Source organism: Camelus bactrianus, chromosome 17 (assembly GCF_048773025.1).
Source record: "Camelus bactrianus isolate YW-2024 breed Bactrian camel chromosome 17, ASM4877302v1, whole genome shotgun sequence".
Classification (NCBI taxonomy): Eukaryota; Metazoa; Chordata; class Mammalia; order Artiodactyla; family Camelidae; genus Camelus; species Camelus bactrianus.
The window spans coordinates 26,108,136-26,132,797 of record NC_133555.1 but is presented as its reverse complement, the minus strand read 5'-3'; the positions used below and the strand labels follow the sequence as shown (position 1 = coordinate 26,132,797).

The 24,662-nt window shown below is 41.6% G+C and overlaps 1 protein-coding gene across 8 annotated transcripts in view; it reads right to left on the bottom strand.

Annotated features, from left to right (window-relative positions):
• Nucleotides 1-24,662, bottom strand: part of FHIT (fragile histidine triad diadenosine triphosphatase) — a 1,253,716-nt gene that overhangs the window by 143,925 nt on the left and 1,085,129 nt on the right. For 7 of the 8 annotated variants that reach the window (XM_045505414.2, XM_010968301.3, XM_045505415.2 and 4 more), the window contains one exon: nt 16,395-16,463. The exons of the other annotated variant lie outside the window; for it this stretch is intronic. In XM_045505414.2, coding sequence (XP_045361370.1) covers nt 16,395-16,463 — 69 coding nt within the window. The remainder of the gene's footprint in view (nt 1-16,394; nt 16,464-24,662) is intronic. 8 annotated transcript variants of the gene reach the window in all.

Below are 24,662 nucleotides of genomic sequence, written 5' to 3'. Positions count from 1 at the left end.
GAAGTACTGGTTGGTGAGGTCCTGAAGAAAGAGGATAAGAATGAGAACACAAAATAAATGGTACAAAATACAGGCTCCTTCATCATCATAAAGGTGACAGGTGTAAAAGAAAGAACTTTCCTCTTTCCCCAGCATCTAACAAAACCAACACTAACAGCCACAAAATAATGGTGAGAACCAGGGGAAATTTACCAGTCGGTGCTAAATGCGAAATCAAGTACAAATTAAGCCACAGGATTCAAAGAGGCAACTGATGAGAAAAAAGAAGTTGGGAAGGAACAAAGAGGGGGAAGGTGGGAGGGAAAGAAACAAATAGAAGGCAATTTTGGTGTGATATGGGGTGGCACTAAAATTGTACACCCCAACCTTCAAATATAGATTGGGGAAAGAATATAAATTAAGATTTCTCTCTAATTTCACCCACAATCAAGAGAGAAGTAGACGGAGAAAAAGATTTGGCAGACTTGAGAAAGCCCCAGAAAAACTCTGGAGAGTAGAATTCCTGAACTCCTGCCCAGCCCAGACTGGGGAGAACTGGAAGAGGTGCTTAGCTGGAAAGACTGGCAGCATTTGGTGAACAATAGCTACAGAGGGTGACATTCAAGAATGAGTTGGAGAGCATCAAGTTTTCTGAACTGCAGAGAATCAGTATTACTAACCTCCTAGAGAGAACATTCTTCTCTCTCCTCCAAGTTATTAACCTGGGACTTAAAAATATCCCACTATTAATTGCAAATCTTTAAGGTATCTGGGTAAATATTTAAACATTTTTCTTAGCTAAGAACTTCCCGGCTTTCAGCAGCATTCTCCAAGGGGACTGTTACCAAACGAATCAAGGACCACAGCATGGTGGACCCCTAAACATGAAAGACACCAAAAGTTTATTTAGTGAATAAACTCTTTGGTGAAGAGCCAGATTCACAGAGCTTCTCGAGACTGGTTCCTAGAAGTCCCAGTCACTCAGTGGTGGGGCCAGATCTGTGTCTCAATTGCCTGCATGTTCCTCCTTCCGATCTCCGTTATTCCCTTATTATCACCAATCATTAAATAAAATTCCAAGAGTTTTAGAAGCAGTCTTAGAACAGTCTCTCCTCTTTTCGAAAAGACTATTGTTGTCACTTAGAAAACTGGAAATAGCACTTGAGATGATATTTAATTTTAAGTTTGTGCCAACATTTAGTGGAAATGCCTAAGTTTTGAAATAGTAGGGAGCGCACGTTCCATCTGGTGTGTCTTCATTTCATCTCCCCTTCTCGGTGAATTTTAAAAGTCAACTGCAGTGTCAATATCCTTTCTGCTATGCTAATGTGGCTGCCATGTGGAAATCAAAGGGAAGGCGTCCTCAGGGCAACTCAGATGAACTAGTTAGTATCACAGAATCACAAAGCATCCGAGCTAGAAGCGTGCGTAGAGGTGACCTAGATGAGATGAATGCCTCTCAGTTTGAGGAGAGGGAAACTGAGCCCCAGACAAAGGCAGCTGCCAGAATCTCATTAGCAGCGGAGCTAGGACACGAGCCCCCGCAGGAGGGAAGGAAGGTGGTCACTTCCTTCCCTGAACTTGGCTGGCCCTCCATCAGAGCACACTGCCCTGGGGTGCTCAGGGTTTCCTAGTCTCTCCGTAGTCACGGTTGCTCATTTCTTGTCCGTATGAGGCAAGTTAATAATTCAGAGTCATCACTCATGTGCCTTTTCCCTCTTGACCCTCTCCTGGCTGAGTGGAAGTGCACCTGCTGGTTCGTAGTAGTTTCCTCCATTCACCAGCTTGGCTTCCAAGTGCAGAAGGCACTGCCCCCATGTGAGGCAGAAACAATTCATGCAGAAGAGTAAGGAGGCTGAATAGCTCTACCCTTCTGTCCCCAGACTTGAAAAAACACTTTCAAATTGGAGAGGAAACAGAGTTAAGACAGAGAAAAGCAAAAAAGCAAGAAAGAGAAATCAAGACAGAGTGTGCACAGTAGGGCAACATGCTCTATCCCTGCCTTTCTCCCCAAGCTCCAAGCTGAATCCCGGGGTTTGGTAGTATGTTAGTTTTATATTTGCTCCTGTAAAAAATTTCTACAAACTTAGTGGCTTAGAACAATGTATATTCATTATCTTACAGTTCTGGAGGTCAGAAGTCTGAAATGGGTCTCAATCAGCTAAAATTAAGGTGTTGGCAGGTCTGGAAGTACATAACTCTGCTAAGAGAGTCACTGACAACATGAGTGCCTGCCAGGGAGTCCTCAACCTCCTGCAGACCTCAGGTAAGTGTGGAAGAACAGAAAGACTTCTCTGTGCCCATGAGAAGAATGCTGAAAAGCTGGCAAAGGGCATTGAGTGGGTGGCCTTCATGTGCTGTGACCAGAGGCCACGTCAGGACCATGGATAGATACCTCAGGGATGCAGGAGACCAATGAACACCAACCCCCAAAGGATGATGGCTCTTGTGATGGGTGTCAGCATGCACCAGGGATGCACCCAAGGACCAGCTAAGGCAGATTACTTGGATATCATATGCCAGCGAAACAAGAGCCAAGGACCACATAATCCCTGCCTGCTCCATGCAACACACTGTTCGTAACAGCCCTAGGGAGCAGGATGCTGAATAGAGAGGTTATATATCAGAATGGGGCTGAATTACAGACCTGAAGTCACCCAGAGAGCACTGAACTTGCAGAACGAAATGTGACTCTGGGCCAGTGAAGTGGTTTGCTGTCACAGCCCAGAAGGAAACTGAATCTGGGGAATAAAGAACATTTCATTTTTGCATAGTCAAATTGGTGAACGTGAAATTAATAACTGTTACACTCAAATGAACCTCAGACACAGAAGAAGTGACTTGGTGATTGAGAGGAAACCTGAGACGAGACAGAGTGAATGGCGAACATGAGACTGCACAGCGTCCCATCAGCACGAATGCCTGTTTCAAGGTATCCTTGCCCCTGCCCCTCAGAGCAAGAACTCAGGGGAGATGCTAGCCTGAAGAGTATTTTTCCTTAACAAGTCAGAGACTGGAAACCCCCCAAAGGCTACTTCTCTGGATATTTCAAATTAAGTGGTAGGTCATACACAACTATTTCCCATGAGGTTCTTTCCAAAACGAAAGTCAATTTCTTTTACTCTGTTCACCATTGGTCTCTGCCAATGAATAAAAAGGAACATAGAATGTCTGCTTTTAAAAAATGACTCCTAATGTTTGTTTTTTTTACATTACAGAATTATTGTTCATTCATTATATGAAGGGAAATGCCAAAGAATATAAAGAAAGAAATAGGAGTGATGTCTAATTTCATTATCCAGACACAGCCCCTTTTAATTACTAGGTGCATACGCTTCTGTTCTGTTCTTGGTTTACGCGCCACTCTTTTCACTCAACATTATATTCCAGTATTTTATGTCACTAAAATTATTTTAAAACACTCACTGATACGTATGAACACATATGACTGAACCAAAATCCTATATTATTTGGCATTTAAATTATTTCCCAGGCGAAGATTTTTTTCACATTAAATAGGTAAGTTATACAAGTTTCACAGACACATGCTCTGAGGTAACTTGGAAACTATGACACAGATAACAACACTTTTGAGCCTAGAAGGGGAGAAAGCAGAAATATCTATTATTCTCGTTGCAGGAAGCTGACACAATTCCAAAACAGGGAGGTGCCTGCGTACTGTACTATCTTGGATTGGTCTAACTTAGAGAGCCAATGGGGCCCTCAGCGGGCCATTCAGCAAACTAATTTCAAGTAGATTCCAGAAATGGGTACAAGGTCTAGAGCTGGCCTTTGTGATTTGATTCTGGAGTTCCCAGCAAAGTCTCACTTTTCCTCTGGAAAAAGGATCGACAATTCGGCTTTAAAACCCCATTCTTTTCCTATCAGGCTTTGCAAGTTTGAAAAATATGTCATCAATTTCAGGAAAGACGACAACTGTTCTTCTCATGAAGGTCCTGATTCTTTCTTGACAGGAGGCCTTCATGTTTGTTTGCTTGTTTTCTCTCTGTTTTCCTGAGCAACAACTGACATACATCCTTGCAGAGAGGAGGTTTTGACAGGAAGGAAGACAGTCCCCAGGAAAAGGGGGTAGGGTTGCAGCTGGTAAAGGAAAGCCAGAGAGCTGAGGAATGGGAGAACCCGCCTCTGAATTCAGAGAGTTGGGGAGTCAGCTGAACAGGTATCTCTTGAGAACCTCCTCCATCAGATGGTGGGAATTATCAGGTTGTGAGGAGGTAGAAAGGACAAAGGTAAACATCTCTGGGAGTTCACAGAGGTGGCAGAGTGAAAGAGAACCCAGATCCTGGGACCAGAAAGCCTGAGTATGACTCTCAGGTCTGTTTCTTCTTTTTTCTGTGACCTCAGAAAAATTTATGTGCCTCAGTTTTCTTATTTCTCTGTTGGAAGTAAACATAACTCACTCCCCCATCTTGTATGTTATCGGCTGCATTAACTCACCAGCATGCTGATGTCAAAATCTACCATATGCTCCTTCTCCACTGGACAGTATCACCAACCAAAGAAAATCTTGTCCCTAACCTCTCTTAAAACATCTGGTTCAGCCAAGATGACCAGCAGATGAAACTCCTTCAAGCTCCTCACGCTGTTGAATTTGAGATGAAATCTCAAAGAAGAAATTATCTCAGTGCCCCCAAGGAAGGAAGGTAAATGGTAGACACATCATGTGGAGGGAAAATGTTTCAAGAAAACAAGTCAGATGGCTTATTTCAGGTTATTTCAGGGGAAAAAAAATTCAGCCTCCACTTTCACATCAACTGATAACGGCCAAGATGACTGGAGAAGCCAACCGGAAGTTCACACATGGATTTGACTCAGATCTGCAAACATCTCTTCAATAACTCCAAAGAGTTTTCTAAGAAGAATCCAAATTATTTTAAGGGAAAAAGAAGATGCCGAAACAAGGCTTCATTTCAGTGCAGAGGGAATAATCTAGGAGTCCCTTAGTTCCTGCTAAGGGAAGAAGAATTTCCAGCAGGTACTGGTGCAGCTGGCCTACAAGGTATTTATGGTCCTCTGAGAGTTGTAAGCAAGGACTGTTTCGTTTTGAGGGATAAAAAAAAAAAGGCAGCAATTTCCTTGTAAATATTTTAGTGTGCTATCATGACATGCATGCACTATAAGGCATGCAAAAGTATCTAAGAGGTTCAGTGCAAAAAGCCAGCTTAGAAAGGATGACCTTGGGAATTGTAGAAGCTTGGCTAGAGAGTGTTGATGACCGCCCTGTTTAAAAAAAAGAAAAAGAAAAGAAAAGAAAGAAAGAAAAAGAAAAGAAAAGAAAAAACACCTATAAAAAGGCATTATAATAAAGTGCCCAGCTGGGGGCTAGTAGGTTATATCCTAAAAGCAGAGAAAATATCTAACTATGGAAAATGCCAATTTCCTACATTTTAAGTCTTACATACTTGATTAGCAGTGGCATATCAAGAGCCTATAGGGTTTAATTGAAATCCAAGAGGTGGGGTGTATATGTGTGTGTGTATGAATGTCTCTAAGGTTGAACAGAGATCTGGCAACTTTTCAAGGTTGAGCACTGGAAGGCACAGTCTCTAAGAAAATCAGTTATTTCATTATTCCTGCATTTTCCACAAAAAGAAAGATAATATTTTCCTCACACAAAAGGCTTTAAAGTTAAACAGGCTTTCGTGTAAACAAGCTTGACCCTGAGCTGGTTATAAGATAAGGACGAACGCTCACCCACTGTGAGGCTTAGCTTCAATATAATGGTATCAGTAACACGTACCCTGTAAGGTTTACGACGATTAAAGTAATGCATGCGTAGCACCCAGTATAGAGTCCAGCCCATTGTGGGTGCTCATTAAATAACTGTAACAATTTTATTCTATTATTATTTTTCATTAGACCCCTCCCTAGGAACAAAGATTAAGAACTAGAGTTGTTTATTACTGTTAATCTATTGTTTGTTACTGTGAACCCAATGCTGTTGGATTTTTTTCCTCCTAATTTAAATATGAGACACATGAAAGACATTGAGATGTAAATAGCAAATTCAACATTAAAGAACTTGTAATAAATTACTGTACTGACCTAATGTATAGAATTTAGAGCTATGTAGGTATAGGAGCCTTTTCTAGATTTTTCTTGGTTAGAAAGAGAATCAGGCATCTCTCAACTTGCTCCTCGAAATCAGGGGCTCATAAAAATCTCTAAAAAGATCTGTTTCCCAGTAAGCTAAAGCAATTTGAAAGTCTTAGAATAAAATCCTTAGCCAGAACTTCTTCTCGGAAGAGACTTCCTCACTGTGTTTGAATGTCTGGATCGTGCGGGCTGCATACTTGGGGCAGCTTAGAAGTTTAATGTGCTCACAAATTACTGAGCTGCTATGTCTCGGAAGGGTTCTCACCCACAGGCACACATGATGACAGTCACTGGTAATGACATTGAACCCGCACGATTGCCTCTTGATGGGTTCTTAGGATTTGGAAAAACTCCTGGGTCTCCAAGAAGGTGGTCTCTGGCCAGTCAGACTCCTCACTCACCCCCACCAACTCCTTAGTCTGACGCGTGCTCAGGATGAGGCGGACGATGAAGATGATGACGATGACGACGACAGTAGTGCTAACAACTACACAAATCGTAAAAGCTGCTAGGTACCGAGCATCAGCTGACCACCAGGCATTGTTTGCAGGCTTTATACGTAATAACACATAATTATCACAGCAGCCCCGCCATAATCCCCATTATACAGATGAAGAAATTAACACACAGAATAGTTTGGCAACTTGTTCAAGGACACAGAGCTGAGCATGAACACCAAGTAATCTGGCTTGAAAGCCCTAGTGTGTATTTTTTTTCCCCCTTTAATTAAAAAAAAAAATGGGGGGTGGGGGAGGAAAGGTAATTAGGTTTATTTATTTACTTATCTTTAATGGAGGTGCTGGGGATTGAACCCAGGACCTCGTGCATGCTAAGCAGGCACTCTACCCATGAGCTATAATCTTCCCCTGAGAGCCCCAGTCTTAACCCCAAGATGATAATACCTCAAAAGGACATTTAATGTGTTTCTTTTCAAAAGTGGAACAAGAACCTGAATAATGTTTGATTGGGTCACCCACAGAAAAGCTATAGTCTTCAGAAACAATGATCAAAATAGTATGGTGGCTTATCTGTCCTCCAAAATTCATGGATTACCATGGGAGCATCCCTGGTGAAATCAGTAGCCAAAAGATTTTTTTTAAAAAGTAAATTCTGTGTAGAGGGATCCATTTGGCCATCTTTGAGGTCATTTCATCTTTAAAACTTCAACAAAGTCTTGATCAAGGATGATGGAACCTAACTCAATTGTTTGATGATGCAATTCCTGTGTTATGATTTTCAGGACCAGGAAAAATAAATTAGTATCCCCTGGATTTGGAGGGTCAGGGTGAAAAAAAACTGAGAGGTTTTACATCAAATTACACTTTATGAAAACTAATGAAGCTAACTGGGTTTAATAAATTCTGGAACCACACCATCCATTTTGGTAGGCACTAGCCACATGCAGCTAGTCTTAGGTTGAGATGTGCTGGAAATGTAAAATACATACGGTACTTAAAGAATTTATACAAAAAGAGGATGTGACTATCTCATTAATAATGGCTTATATTAGTTACATGTTGAAATGATACTATTTGGGTTGTAATGGGTTAAAAATTGTACCATTATAGTTAATGTCACCTATTTCTTTTCTCTCATTTTAACGTAGCCACTAAAACACTTCAAATTACATATGTAATTCACATTATATTTCTGCTGGGCAGTGCTGCTTTAGAACACAACGTGCAAAGTACAGACTGGGAACACTGATGATGGACATCACCTGATGGTGACAAGAAGGATGCCCACATTGTGGGTATCCAAGCTGGGATTCCAAATGCCAGGCTGTATTTCCAGGGCTCTCTGTGCCTTCTTTGAAGCACGCAACTCGGAGCCCTATTGCTCTTCTCTGCTCACAAATGACCCATGATAGTTTCAAAGAACAAGTTCTGCTCCAACCTAAGGGGTAAGGGGATTAACTTATAAAGGTTATTTGAAATAATATTATCATTGTTTTGTCTAACATAGGACAGATGATAATTGAAAAGCAAAAGTGATTTTAAATGCTTTGGGCTTTTCACTAATTATCAGAGAAATGCAAATCAAAACTACAATGAGGTATCACCTCACACCAGTCAGAATGGCCGTCATTCAAAAATCCACAAATGACAAATGCTGGAGAGGCTGTGGAGAAAGGGGAACCCTCCTACACTGCTGGTGGGAATGCAGTTTGGTGCAGCCACTATGGAAAACAGTGTGGAGATTCCTCAAAAGACTATGAATAGACTTACCATATGACCCAGGAATCCCACTCCTGGGCTTGTATCCAGAAGGAACCCTACTTCAGGATGACACCTGCACCCCAATGTTCATAGCAGCACTATTTACAATAGCCAAAACATGGAAACAGCCTAAATGTCCATCAACAGGTGACTGGATAAAGAAGATGTGGTATATTTATACAATGGAGTACTACTCAGCCATAAAAACGGACAACATAATGCCATTTGCAGCAACATGGATGCTCCTGGAGAATGTCATTCTAAGTGAAGTAAGCCAGAAAGAGAAAGAAAAATACCATATGAGATCACTCATATGTGGAATCTAAAAAACAAAAACAAAAACAAACAAACAAAAACAAAGCGTAAATACAGGACAGAAATAGACTCATAGACAGAGAATACAGACTTGTGGTTGCCAGGGGGGTGGAGGGTGGGAAGGGATAGACCGGGATTTCAAAATTGTAGAATAGACTACACTGTATAGCACAGGGAAATATACACAAAATGTTATGATAATTCACAGAGAAAAAAATGTGACAATGAGTGTGTATATGTCCATGAATAACTGAAAAATTGTGCTGAACACTGGAATTTGACACAACATTGTAAAATGATTATAAATCAATAAAAAATGTTAAAAAAAAAAAACAAACAAATCTGAATCACTCTGTTAAAAAAAAAATGCTTTGGGCTTTAACAATGAATTAATTTTTATCTTCCTTTCCCCTCTAATTCTTACTTATTTTGCTTCTCTTCTTTAAAAGAGAGATCAAGTCAAACGTTTGGGAGCTTTTCTCTTTGAGGCCATTATAATTTATACTGATACAAAAATGTCAGTGCTTAATTCATATCTCTTTTTTTCTTATTGCATTTATCCATTTCTGCTCATAACTTATTCCTCCTGCAACTTTGTTTCCGTCTCTATTACCCACACTCTCAATTCTCTAAGTAAACTGATTTATAAAAAAATTCTTATGTGAGATCTCGATAGTGGATCATAGGCTCCAAAGTTATCAAAACTTTCTGGACACTCTTCTCCAGTGACTTTTCATTGATAGCTATGCCAAGAACCTTGATGATAAACCTAATTAAGACTTTGAAAAACACACAAGCGGCGCAGTCTTCAAGTACTGATGTTAACTGAGGTTTGACACAATTATCAGTGACTGAAAACAGCACTGTGAGAAGCAGGCAGGGGACAGATAGACACCCTGGCAAGAAGGACTTCTTGGAGCAAATATTCTCCATCTTAACTAGCAAGCATCCTACAGATCTCTGCTGGAACATGTCTGTTTCGAGAGAGAATTCTCTGTGGAGGGCACACAACAAAGCCTTATTTAGAAAATAATGAAGAAGGACCACATGGAGCACTTTGATGGAGTGGTTTTAGGGATAGACTGGCATGTTGTTAACTTCTTCTTGCTTATTCCTCCCCACTGTGTAGCTGAGCACATTCAAATGAGAGAGAACAGCAGCTCTGGGAAAACAGACAGGGTGGCAGTTCTCGAAGCTGATCCTGGGAAAAACCATAAAAGCCGCATCCTTTGGCTTGAGGCTTATCCTATAGATCCCTGTCCTCCATCATCTTGCTACTCTTCTGCCCTCTCTCATTCCTTTTGTCCTCTTAAGAGTCCAAGGACTTCATGATTTTCTCGGGAGGCCCCCAGCCCACCATCACCACCATTTATAGCTCTTCATGCTTCTCAACATTCCTCATGACAGACTCCATCAAAGGTGACTAATCTGAATTATGCCTTCCCTGAATTCTTATCTTTACTAAGAAAAAGGGGTGGGAATAATTTTTTTAAGCAGATAAATGTTTCTCTGGTAGTTTTTATGTTTCTCTTTTTCAAAGGACACAGAGATTTAATTCAGTAAGAATCTGATCTAGGTGAGGGTAAACCAGATGTCTACCAAGTTCTCTTGTCATTAAAATAGGTATCCACAGAGCACTGAGAGATTCATTCAGGGAGAATTTGAGGTTAGAGATCATTAAATTATCACTACTATAAGAAAAATTACCATTACTATATATTTGTTAGTTATATCACATCCAGCTTCTTTGAGTTAAAAGTTCTCATGAGTTTAAGAAGAACCAAAGGGGTTCTTAACTTTATTCTTCACAAGAGTTAACAGTTTTCAATCCGAAATTCTCAAACACTAGAAAACTCGTCCCTTAGTATGCGGACATCATTGAACTCAGAGGGAAAAAAAAAGGCTAATTAACTGTCTCAGTGAAACATTCCTTCCCTTTTGCAGAGTCAACTGGGGACCCGTGGACTTTGAGCCCATTGTCAAATGGTGTGTGAAAGAGACCCAAGTTCAACAATAAATACTATCAGCAATATAATCGTTCTCTCCGGCCCTGAGGGCCAAATGACCTGCATTTTAGCAAATTGATTTTGTTCATGCATTTTGTTAAGCCAAGCAATTGCTTCCCATGATATGCTTGAACCCACAGTTGCTCTATGAAATTCATGGTTGAGTTTGTCCAGTTTCTGATTGCTATTCCCATTTGCTTTAATAATAGTCACTTCCTTCATCAGTAATGGGTTTTATACAGTGCACAATCACAACTCTTCAATGTCACCCATAAACGTTGAATGAATTGTCCAATGCAGTTATGAGCGTTGCTTATTTGGGACACTGCTAGGGTAAGCCTTACTGAATTAATGAGATCATGCACCATGGCATTAGGCAATGGTTGTTTCCATCCCCCACATTAGCTATACATGCTCCCTTATCCAAGGACCCATTTATGTCATTATCATCATGTTCATCAACTCGTCACGATAATGGAGTTCAGAGAAGGCCTCATATAATTCATGGAAACTGAAATAACATAGATATAGAAAGGGTTTAAGAGCACCAGATAAATAAGATCTGCACAGAGAACCACAAAGAAAGAGCTTTATAAGAGATTCTGCCTTGGAAAGGATGAAGTTTGAACCGAGTTTTGAGGGAGAGGACAGAGACTCATCCTCTGAAATGAGGAAGACAAATTATGAACAAAATGCAAAAAGACAAATTCAGGACAGAGAGCTGGAGGAAGAGCAGATAAAGATACAATCAGAAATGATAATCAAGCCTGGAAAGAAAGGGAGAGAGACTCTCAGCCTGCTTTCAGTAAATTCCACACCTGTATCTGTTCCCGACACGCAAGTCTAGGTTTGGGGGGAGGCAAGTTGCTTATCAGCTTTCACACATGCCTACCAGACTTGCTTAGCAATCAGACAAGGTTTATAATTACTTCAGCAAGCCCTTATGATATGCCATGATTTGCAGCTGTTTGTACACTGATTTCTGACCAACAGACTTCATTCCATCAGTGCTGCATTAAATTAACCTCGGATGGCTGACCTCACCATGTCAGAATGTCACCAGTGTAGGTATGAGTAAATAAAGTGACTTTCTGCAAACCAAGATGTTCTCTCCTTTTCTTTTTTAATGAGGGGGAGGTAATTGGGTCTATTTATTTATATTTGGAGGAGGTACTAGGGATTTAACCCAGGACCTCATGAATGCTAAGCACGTGCTCTACTGCTTGAGCTATACTCTCCCCACCCCTCCTTTTAAATTATATAAGGATCAGTAGAGGAATGTCAAGTTCCTCTATTTCAATGTCCTGTTTTTTCATGTATTCATTCATTTGACAGGTATTTATTTACTATTCCTATACCAGATTAGGTCCCTGTCCTCATGGCTCTGCAGTGTAGTTGGAGATGCAGGCACTGAATAATGAACTAATAAATGATTTCAAGTGTGATAAATGTTACAAAAGGAAATAAACATGGAAATAGGACAGTCTTCCCATGGAGTGGATAGAAGATTAGTTACATTAGACGGAGTGGGGAGGTGGGAAATCGGTGAAAAGGACTCTTTGAGGAGATAATACACGGACTGAGATTTGGAAGAAGATGTGAAGCCATATGAAGGGCAAGAGAAGATGGAAGAAGTTACAGGCAAAGAAGACGACATGTGCAAAGTCCCTGAGGTGGGAACAAGAATTAGGTACTTGACAAAAGCAAGCAGAGAGAGAGAGAGAGAATGAGACTAACAGGAGCAGGGGAGGTGGGCAGACTCACTACTGAAGTTAAAGCACTCACCCAAGGCCAGAGCATTGTCAACAAGTAAGCAAGGAGGTGGGATGGATGTTACAGATTAGCAGCACACAGACGAGACAGAGGGTCCTGGGGACTAGTAATGTATGACTTGTAGAGAGAAGAGGAGTAGCCCGTGAAATACGCAGGAATCTCAAACTTAAATGTCTTCAGGGGTCAGGCAGGTGTTATAAACCAGCGAGGCAATCCAGGTAAGGGCAGGGAGTGGTAGTGACCCGGAGAATGAGTGACAGGCCTAAAAGCATCCAGATTCATTAAAAAATACTTTGCAGGCAAAACAAAGCATGTCTTTAAATAATACTTCGCAAGCAAAATAAAACACGTGTGAGGAGGTAAGCGAAGCCCGTGGAACAACAGTATGCAACAGCCAGCTTGAGGAAAAGCAGGAAGTAGGCTGGGAATGAGCAAAATTCATTACAGCGTGGTCTCATATAATTCAAGGAAGAGTTAATACATTTCCATGAACTGAACAAGAAAGAATGTGTTTTACTAAGCAATGATCCAAATGCTCTAATACCCACAACAACAAAAACCCTATACTATTTGTTACACAACTTGCATAATCTAAAAAGAGAGGTAATCATCAGATGGCCAGATAAGTAAAGACAGGAATCACGGAAGTATGCGGTCCATCCAAGAACTGAACGTACAAGTCCTCCTGAAGAATCCTAGCCATCCACACTGCTCGCATAGATCCCAGGATGAGAAGCTCACCCCCTTGCAAGGCACTCTGCGTGTTCAGAACTTTCTATCGATTTGACCTGTTGTTATGTGGAATTGATATCTGCCTCCTTGATGCCTCGCAGTCCCAAATCTGCCCTCTGCAGCACACAGAACATATGTAATACTTTTTCTACCTGCCAGCCCTTCAGGTATTTAGAAACAGAGACCCCTGTCACTGTCTTCCCTCTACAAGCCTTCCCTTCTTAAAACAGAACAACTTCACCTTCAGTGACTCCCCAGGTAACCATTTCCAGCCTCTGTCATCTCAATCACCTTTCCGTGAACCTTCTCCGGTTTGTCACCATCCCTCTGCAAACAGTGCCCAGGGAGAACACAACATTCCTAGCCAATTTATAATCTAGACGTTCTCTAGGCATCATTTTCTATTTCGGCAGCAGTAGGAATACAATTACATTTTATGGAGCTCAGCCTCCTGCTGTCCCTGCTCCCACGCCCCACCCTCCAAGGCCTTCTGTTTGCTGTATTTCATGGAGAGATGCACCATCTAGAGTGAGTCCTCCCGTCAGTATAAAGAACACCCCCCTCATCATGCCGTCATTTCAAATTAAGATCGATCCGTCTAATGTACATTCCGTCTTGCACCAATAATGCCAGTACCATGCTTCATGCTTCTCATGCTACCTCCTAAACATTATCTTATTACGTCCTCAAACTGGGGAAGTATTTTTGTACAAAGAGGAAGATGAATCTCAGAATGAGTGGTTCAAGACAGAGGGAAAATTGGAAACTGCCCCTTGAAAAGAATGCTAGATGGGGGCATCCAATGACCTGGCTTTGAGTCCAGGTTCTCCATCTACCCACCATTGCTGGTTTCTGTTTTTTTTTTTAAACAAAACTAATAATGGTACTAAGAACAGATACAGTTACTTATTAATAAACACCTAGCATGTACCAATCCCTACAGGAGGCTTTTCATGAACAGTATGTCATAGATTACAGGCAACCATCTTTTGATGTGTATATATTATATATTGTCTCCATTTTAAAGAAAAGGGTGTTAAAAGCTAGAATTTAAATGACTTGACCAGTGTCACACAATTAGTAGGTGCCACTGGGGTGTGAACCTAATTCTGCCTGACCCCAAAGTTCAATCTCTTCACAGTCTGGCGCCACAATCTCCCTTAGTGGGTACTTACGACTTAGCAATTGATAGGGGAACAACAACAACAGAAACTTTTAGTAATTACTTCTCCTGAGATGCTTCTCCAAATAGAGGGGAGGTAGGAACATGTGTTGCTTCACTTGTGGGGCTCGAGACACTGGGAGAGCTTGCACACGAGGGCAAACGAGTAAGGAGGAGAGAAACGCGACACGCCGGCCTCCACCTTAGACATCGCGTCTCCAACTGGGCTGAAGTGCAGCCTGGCAGCTTCTGTCACAAGCACATTTGGCATATAAACAAGATTCCAAGGTGACAGTTCAGCCTAAGAAAACAGTGTTTTCAAGCACTTCTAATACCACTTTAGCAGTATTCACTTGTATATAAATCATGTGCTAATTTATTCATTAAAATAGCCTGTACTTGGCAACAATTTATTAACCTTAGTTTATGCTAATAAGATCAGTACTTGTATTTTTTAAAAATGCATCTTTATAATTACTCCATAATTCTGATTTTCTTCCAACTCGAACTAAGCTCTTCCTAACCCCAAACTACATTCCACATCCAATGAAAATTAAGCTCAAAATAAAGTATTACAGGATACAGTTTTCAGAGAGCACAAATTTGGGAGAAAGCCTCTTTCCAAATCTAGCCATGCATCAGAATTTCCTGGGGACTTTCTTGTGCTCATATGAGCTACTGATTCCTACGTACCCCTCTAATATACTGGACCAGTATCTCCAGGGATAGGACCTCATGGGAATTGAGATTTGCGGCAGTTGGTCCCAGACCAGCACTTAGGGATCAGTGATTAGAGCCTATTTACCCTACACAGGTCTACTGCAGTCCTTGGAAAACCAAGGCTGCATAAGATAGGGAGTTATGTCCCAAAGGCATGATCACTAGTCACCTCAAAGGGTCCAGTGAGTCCCAGAAAAATTAATTATACATCTCATTATTAACTTTTGACCTCTCATTCTTTATTTTCAGGGTCTGGGTAGCCATTTTAACACCCAGTTACTGCAAAGAAACTATAAATACTACAAAGATGCATTAAAAAACCTTGTAAGTATATTTAAAAAATAGTGTTCTATCGGACTGCTGAAAACCAAGTCGGAATATCCCAGGGGTAGAGCCATGTGACAAAGAACCAAAATTGTAAGATGTACCTTAAACATCGTTCTCTAAGGGTTAGGACAGGAGTGTCCAACAGACGGCTAAAATGGCTCCTCTCTCCTATGTGATACTCATGGCAGACATGGCTAATCAATCACAGCACTTCTCCTTGTTGCATCCAGAAACAGCCTCAAAGCCTTTTCCAAGCAAGCACTCCCAGGCACCACTGCCATCCCATCAGCTCTTATACATGGGAAGCACATTTCCCCTTCCCTGGCTAGTCTAAGTAGTCAAACCGAAATGATCTTCTTACAGGTGACATCAGCATAGCCACAAACAACATGGGATACGCCCCACATAGCGCAGACAGATATCTGAAGGTTCTCATGTAAACCAGGCTCCGGGACCAGACCCCTGGCTCCTGCTGTTCATCTTTATAGTGGTTTCACATATATCTTTCAATGGACGTATCTAGACTCACATTAACTGTTAAATACTTATGGTTACACACTTATCATCGAAACCAGCCTAGCTATTGCTGACCATCAGTCCAAGTTCCACTCTGAATAAATGCTGTTAGAGAAGATAAACTGAGTTCCATAGTGTTTTTAAAATTAAATGTAGTATTTGACCAAAAATACCATGTATCCATCTGCTTGATTTCCATTGACGGCACTACAGATTATCTCCTATGAAGCCTCCGGGCTGTATTCTCCATGCAAATGTTTAGTGCCGTGGTCAATGACAGGACAGAAATTACAAGGACACTTGGTTTCTGCCAGATTTCATCTGAGAAAGAAAATTATAATCCACTTGCCTTCTGTTCCTGAAACAGTCACTCTCGGCTCCTGGGCCTCTGCCGCCACTTCCCAAATCTTACTGGGAGGAATCCCTTTTAAGACCATAGATCCAGGGTGATACCTGGTTCATTAGGTTGACTTCATCACAGTGACAGGCCCTGTGATCAAACAATAAGACCAGAGAGAGCAGACCTACCTCATCATAGATGCTGTCATTCCTGTGAAAGTCTCCAGCCTTCCTCGGAAGAACGTGGATGTGAACATGCTGAAAATGTACAAGAAAGAAAAAAAATGAAATGTGATTATCTCCCCCACAGATTTCTAGACTTGACAGTGATGCTCTCCTGAAGCCCAATTACTCCTCATTGGTTCCTGCTGGATTATTTTTCAGAGGAAGATGATGACCACCTTCAGTAACCATGTCTGAAATATGCAGAGAATACAGAGGCAGAAAACAAGAGAGAACAACGTGGTGGCATATATGAGAGTCTGAGTGAAATGCCAGAGTGTTTTAGGGGCTCTGTGGAATTATTCAGAGTTGCCAATCTTGGTTGTATTTAGCCAGTGCTCTGAAATGACAGCATGTCTTAAAAGGTGACCACAGCGACTGTGAAGCCGACGAGAAATAAGAATTGGCTAACGGAGAGTGCATAAAAAAGCAGATGACTGAGAGTAGAAAGGAGTATGGACCTACAGAAAAGGCGCTTCAAATAATAATTTTATAATAGTAATATAAATAGTTCTCACTTATTAAGCATTTAATTTCTATGATAAGAAAGCTCTGTGATTGGCATTTATCTCATTTAATGCTCTGAATTATTCCGTGATGCAGGTACTACTATGATTTACACTTTACAGATGAGGAAATCTACACTCAGAGAGGTCAAGACCCCACAGGAAGTAGTAGGTAGGGTCAGCCCAGGTAGCCAGCCCATCTGGCTCTTACCCCCACATTCTTCAGCAGCACATAACACTGATTCGGGGAAGTTAATCTTTTAAACGGCCCATTTCTCCAGTCTACTAAAGTGCCAAGGTAATCTACATAGCAATGCGATTATGCAGAGATCATGAATCAAGGCACGCGGCATATCTAATTCCATATATCCTTCAAGGCTAAACTGCCATTTGGAAGTTTTACTTGCCAAATAGCCTCTATTGTACCTCAGCTGAAGTTAAACCTCATTCCTGCCCTTGAGCTGCGTCCCGCGTCATTACAAACCTTGAGGAGGAATGCAAAAGCAAAAAGCCTAAATGAGGAACCTTAGGTGAAGAATCAAACCCAGCCTCTCATCACACCCACCCCTTCTTGATTACAGTGATCAGGCTCCAGGCCTCCAAAGAGCCTCAGGAGAACACGAGATTAAGTGTCCCTGGGGCTTTGCTACGCGAGGAGGGGAAAATGATATGCTGTTAAAGCAGAGGCTGGGAACAAGGAGGTCCAAGGTGAACGAAGCAGAGAGGAGCTTCGCATCAGCCCCTGAGCACAGGGTCCCCAAAGAACAACATGGTTTCCCAGAATATTCTCCAGTCCATGACGGAGCCAGGCATGGATCCCTCAGCAACTGGGAAGAGCGCTCATCTAAATCACAAAGGCTATGTGAGCAGTGGGAGACAGGGAGGAAAAACCAACGGGAAAAATACATCACAAACCACCCGTGAAACCAAATTCTTAGAAGGAAGCAGTGCAGGCTGGGTCCAGGCTGAAGCTGACGGATGCACACGGACTGGCTGACTTACCAAGATGGGAAAACGCCGCGGTACAAGGAAACAGGCCACCTTAAGAAGGAAGTGTCACTCGGTCCTTATTCCCCAAACCTGCAGCTACCCTTCCCCTCCTTCTTTCCTCCTTTCCTCCTCTTCGCCTTCTTTCCTCCTCTCCTCCCTCCCTTCTACCCAACCATCCATCCATCATCTCCCTTGTACTTTCTAGTAACCAGGTATCCCAGACCAGTGTTCTGTAGCCAAACCACCTAATGCAAGTCCTGGACCCCCACTTACTAGCTGTGTGGCCTTGCCTCATAGGCCTAGATGTCAGTATCTTCATCTCTAATGCGGATTGCCACCGTTTCAGCCCCACGGAGCTTTTAGGATCAAATCTGCTAAGCACGCTGCTGAGGACATGGTACTTAACACATGTAACTGCAGTAGCATTACTCTGATTTTTCATTTATGTTTATTATTATTTTTTTAACAGGCAGACCAAGTTGCAGACCAAGTAGGGATCACGTTCAGTGGTGGCTTCCCACACCAGTAGGGAAGGTATTTCAGAAGCTCCTTGAATGGGACATGGTTATAGTTACTCTGTTGCTAAAGCTTATTTCTGTCACTCTGATTAGTGGCTCAAATCTGAGTGTCAGCTCAGGGCTTGGTGAAAAACAGATCACCAGGCTCCCCAAATTTGTATTTCTAACAAACTCCTGGGGACGCCAATGTTGCTGCTCCAGGGCCATACTTTGAGAAACAGTAGTCCAGACTATCCACCTGGCTCCAGACCTCTTCTGAAAATGTGCTAATGCCACCACCAAGGTCACCCACTGCTTTGCCAGACCTACTGCATCACGGGAGACCCACGACTAAATGCTTTCCTGGCTTCTGCTGTCTGGTCACCCTTTGAGCCTGGTCCTTAGGAATATGGCTGTTCTTGCCACTTATGACATACAGGTAGCTGTGAACTCACATTAGGGGGACCTCCTGGGTCAACTCACCCCACCCCTCTTTTTCTTTACCTTCCTCTCCTGGGTTTAGTGTTCAGGGCTCTCTCTACAGACTCTGTTACCACCCCGTCCTGGAAACGCCACTCTTGATCATTGGTAACCACTTTAAATTCACCGTGACATGGATGACAGCAAATAGCTCACTGTATAGGTGATTTTCCCCAAGGGCATAGATCTCAACCCAGCCTGATATCTTGACATAAATTCTTAAGTGACAGACTGATCACAAGATCCTGACAACTCACTCAGCTTCTCAGAAACGGGAAATCATATGATAAAGCCAGCTCAAAACCCTGCTGTTGTCAAGGACTACCACAGCCAAGGCCTTCCAACAGAATGGCATTCTGATAAAAACTCCATGAACAGCACACTCAAGGATAATTTGACATAATTTGTTCATAGTGAATTCATACTGAGCTTTGGTGATCACAGTTTACTTTTCCAAGTGCTAACAAAATCTCTAAATTTTGTTAGGGTTTATTTTTTTTTGCTAGGGTATAAATTTTGCTGGGGTTTCAAGGAGTGTAGCTGCTTGAGTTGGAAGAGCACTTAAAAAAAAAATCCATGATACACTACACACCAAAAAAATGTTCACGGCCAATGAAAATTTCACCATCTGAAAGACACACAGTTAACTTTGTTCAGTCAGCAATCCAGAAGCTTATTCAATTATGGAAATCTCTGCTCTTCATTCATATAACATCTATTCACATTGTTCTAATACTTACATTTATTCATGCAAAAATATTTATAACTAGGTGCTGTTCTGGAAACCAAGGATATAGTAATGAACAAGACAAAAGTCCCTGCCTCCACAGAGCTACGCTGGAATGGGTGATGCAGAAAATAAACCAGCCAATAAATATTCAATTTAATTTCTGGTGGCAATAAATATCATGAAAAAAACAAAAACAAAAACTAATGGGCAGAGCTGAAAATGCAGAAATGGGATACTTCAACGTTTGAAGTTTGATAAGAGACATAGCAGGACTCAGTTTAAGGATATAGCAGAGAAGGGGGCAAAAACAAGAGAAGGTAGGTTCTAAAGCTGATGGAAGAAGGAATTTCAAGAAGGAGGGTGTCATCAACAGTGTTTGCGCTGCTGAAAGCTTGAATTGGTTGCGCTGAAATCGGGAGGATAAAACTTAACTAAAAAGCACATGACAAGATGTTCAACCTCATCCGTCATTAGTAAAATGAAAATAAAAACCACACTGAGCTATCTCTGAGCATTTGATAGGAGAGCAATATAAACAAAATAATAAGTGTTGGTGAGAATATGGAGAGATGGAGCCTTCATACCCTGTCGATGGGAATGGAAAAAGGCGCCGTTTTGGAAAATAGTTTGGAATGTCCTCAAAAAGTTCAACACAGAGTGACCCAGGATTATACTTCTAAGTATGGACCCAAGGGATATGAAAACATGAACACACAAAAACTTGTACATGAGTCTTTACAGAAGTATTATTCATAATAGCTTAAAGGGGGAAAACAATTCAAATGCCCACCAAGGAATGAATGTATACAGAAAACGTGGTATAGCCAGACAATGGAATATGATTTGGCCACAGAAAGGAATGAAGTACTGCGAAGTGAAAGAACTGCGCTAAGCGAATCGTGCTAAGTGAAAGAAGCCAGACACGAAAGGGCCGATACCGTCTCACTCCATCTCTACGAAGTGCCCAGAACAGGCGACTTCATAGAGGTAGAAGGTAAACTAGCAGTTGTCCGGGTGCAGTGGGGGGTGACTGCCCACCGGGGGTTACATTTCTCTCCAGGATGATGAATATATTCTAAAATGAGAGTCATGATGGGTAGTTGTACAACTTTGTAAGTTTACTAGGAAAACATGGAATCGTATACTTTAAAAAGAGTGAATTTTATGGTATATGAATTATATTTCAATAAAACTCCTTAAAAAAAAAACTGGTGGATTTAAGAGAGAGTAGAAGGAGAAAGGGAGATACATAAGCACAAATTTTCCAAGGAAAAGGCATTTTGCAAGGAAATCAGTGGCCGCAGTTGCAGAGGAGGGAGGAAATCAATTTTGAGGAAATACTGGTTAAAGGTTCCTGAGCCTACCAGTTTCTACAATTATTATTATTATTATTATTATTTTTTTTTTTTTTTTTTTTTAATCATCATCATCACCATCCTCAATAGGAGTGATGTTGTTAGTATTTATTGAATGCTAGTCCCTGGGCTGATTTGTAGTGTTATTTCAATGAATCCTCACAATACTGCCTAGAGGTAGTTAATAAATGCATCACCATTTCCGGGTGACAAGATAGACCACAGAGATTAAGTGACTTCTTTCAGGTAACAAAACATTCCAAAGAGGTTAAGCAACTTAGCCAAGCTGCTGCAGGGAGTGACCATGAGCTGAAATGTAAACCTGAGTCTGTCAGCAGATGCCAGAGCATTTGCTCCTCACCATCAAACGGCACTGGCCCTCAGGAGGCCACTCTGCCTCCCCCAGTTCCAGATATAAGGACACCTCTTTGCTGTGGCTTCCTGATGCCTCTCCCAGGTATCGTGATTTCTCGGTAATGTCTTTCATCACAAGTCCTTTTGGACTAACATCCATTGTGGGACGGGATGTGCCTTTGCCTGGAGACTGCAATTCACTTAAAGCAGGGGTGTGATCGCCTAAGTCCCATTTCTATCTCATGTCTTCCTAGTGCAAAGCCATACCCAAGATAATAGAGATCAGCCAAGTTGTTCAGTGCCAAGTCTTTTTTTTCCCCCCAAATGTATAAATGTTATGTAACTTGCACCAAGCAGCAGATCCACCCTTTCCTGGCTCACCTGCTTGAGCAAATTTAGGCTTTAAAGGACCTTTCCATTATTTTTTCTCCTAGTATAGAATCTCTCTGAGCTTTAGTACCTTGACAACATTTTCACAGGTCCTGCCTCTTCTGTTCTACCTGTGTGCCTCCTTCCATGCTTCTGAACACATCTACTTTACCCCCTACTCACCTGAAGATGGTCAGTAAGTCACAGTGATGTCTTTTGTCCTTGTCAGAATATATTATAATTCAGCTATAAGGGATAAAATCATGGCAGGGGAAAGGGCAGACAAGGATGGAGACAGAGAGCTTCCCAGCGCCGTAACTACTGTCCATCTACCTCCACCAGGTGTCCTAGTGTGAACCCCTCTCCCTTAGACCAATGGCTAACCACAGAAGGCAACATGGTTCTATAGAATAATAAACACACTGCCATGGGAGGCAGATAATGTGTCTCTCCAGTATGTCCATGCCCTAATCCCTGGGCTGGTGAACAGGTTAGGTTATATAGCAAAGGAGAATTCAGGCTGCAGGAGGACTGATGTTGCTACCAGCTGACCTTAAAATGGGTAGAGTATGAATGATCCTGGGTTATCCACCTGCACCTGAGGCAATCACTTAAAGATGGAAGAAGGTAGACATACTCAAAATTTTAAACTTTGTGCTTCAAAGGATACAGTCAAGAAAGTGAAAAGGCAACCCACAGACTGGGAGAAAATTTTTTCCTGCAAATCATACAGCTGAGAAGGGACCTGTACCTAGGACATATAAGGACATATTACAACTCAGTAATAGAAAGACAAAAATCCCAGCTGAAAAGAAAAATAGGCAAAGGATGAACAGGCATTTGTCCAAAGAAGATGCATAAATAGCCAATAAACATAGGAACAGTGTTTGCAGGCCATCCTCTACAAAAACTGCACAAGAGCCTGCCTCCCTCCTTCCCTTTCTTCTCTGCTTCCCACCCTAGAGGCAGATGAGAATATTTAAAACCAGAAGAAATAAGATTTCCCAGCATGAAACATACTGCTAGTTAGGGGTCATATAGTTTATCATCCAAAGGGGAACTTTTTGAGTGAGAGAGTGACAGGAAATATTGTACATGACTTCACGGGCCTGTTTATAACTTAAGATGGTCCCCAACTTAACAACAGTGCTATTTACAAGTTTTTTTTTTTTTTTCACTTTAAGATGGTGTGAAAATGATACACATTCAGTCGAGATAATACTTTGATTTTTGAATTTTGATCTTTTCCCAGGCGAACACCATGTGTGGTCTGATGACCTCTCATGATGCTGGGCAGTGGCAGCCCCGCAGCTACCAGGCAGCCACTCGATTAAACAAGAGTAAGCAACAAACACACTCACAACCACCTGTACCCAGACAACCGTTCTGTTTGCCACTTTCAGGAAAGTCGTCCATAAATTCCATGAGATAGTCAACACTTGATCATCAAATAGGCTTGGCATTTGACGAATCTGCCCAACTGTAGGCAAATGCAAGTGTTCCAAGCATATTTCAGACAGGTGAGCCTATGCTGTGATGTACACCAGGTTAAGTGTATTAATGCATTTTCAACTTAGAGTAATATCCACTTACAATGGGTTTATTGAGATGCAACCCTGTTAAAAGCTGAAGAAGATACGCGTAAGGTCTAAACTTGGACTGTTCCAAATAAAGCAGGGTGTACACTCACCCAAATATTAGTTCCTTAATTGGGAAGGAGGATAGCGTAACTAAATTGGGATTTGGCATCCCCTCCATCGGGCTTAGAATCTCAGCTTTGTCACTTTGACCAGTTTGGTGACCTTGGACAATTTACTTATTCTCCATAAGCCTCAGTTTCCTCATCTGGAACAACAGAGACAGTAACAGTTCCCATGCCTTCGTGTTTGGAAGAGGATGTGATAATAAGTGTATAGCACTCTATGCACAGTTACTAGCGTACAATGCTCTCGCCTAGGAAGTAGCGAATATTATAACTGATAATGACTTAAAATGGGTGGATGAACAGTATGACAGTACTATAAATGTGTGAAGTGTTTTACCTTCTGAAAAAGAAATAATGAAATGATGTGTCAGATTTCTCTCTATAGAAAATAAGCAGACTAAATTTGAAGGATTCTTCAAACAACCCATGATTTAGCCCACATCTCTCAAGTGCCACACCAGCCTCACTCCTGTTTTTCAACTGACAGCCTCGGAATAGTGGGTGGTGCATTTATTTACATGTCTTTGTGACTCTCAAGGAGAAAGAAAACTTGCCTCTACCCTTCTAGATTCTTCTGCCTGGTCTAAGAAGTAAATTGACACGAGATAGATTAGCAGGAGAAAATCAAATTAAATATCGCACATACAGGAGACCTACATACACAAGAGGTTTCAAGACAGAAAACTAAAATGAGGCAGCTATTCCATCCTGAGCTAAGGAACGGGATAGGGACCAGATGCTTCTAAGGACAAGAGGGTCATTCACAGGATGAAGAAGAACAAAGTTTGGTGATTAGATGTCTGCCCTGCCATATAGATAGGCACACTGACATAAAATTTCTCTCTGGTAATACTCTTTTTCTGGGAAAAACCCACAATGTAAATTCTTCTACACAGTTTGGGGAAGGGAAGGAGTTTCTCTTGAGGCCACAGGATCTCCATGGCCTTTGACTCAATATAATCCACATGCCAAAATACATCTTGGGGAGACCTGTTCTCAACCCTTACATGACCTAGATTATACACTTCAGCTATTAATACAGGAGAATAGAAGCCTAGAACTTCTTTTTGAGACAATAAATGATTCTATTTGATGAAAAGAGGGTGTTCTGCCCTTTGGAAGTCAGAGAGAGGTAGGAGGTAGACACCAAAAATCCATAGTAATTTGAGAGTTAGAATCTCCTGGAAAAAGCCAAAGGAGTGAAAAACTAGAGGCAAGATAATGGGAAGGGAGACTGTGTTAATGCCCC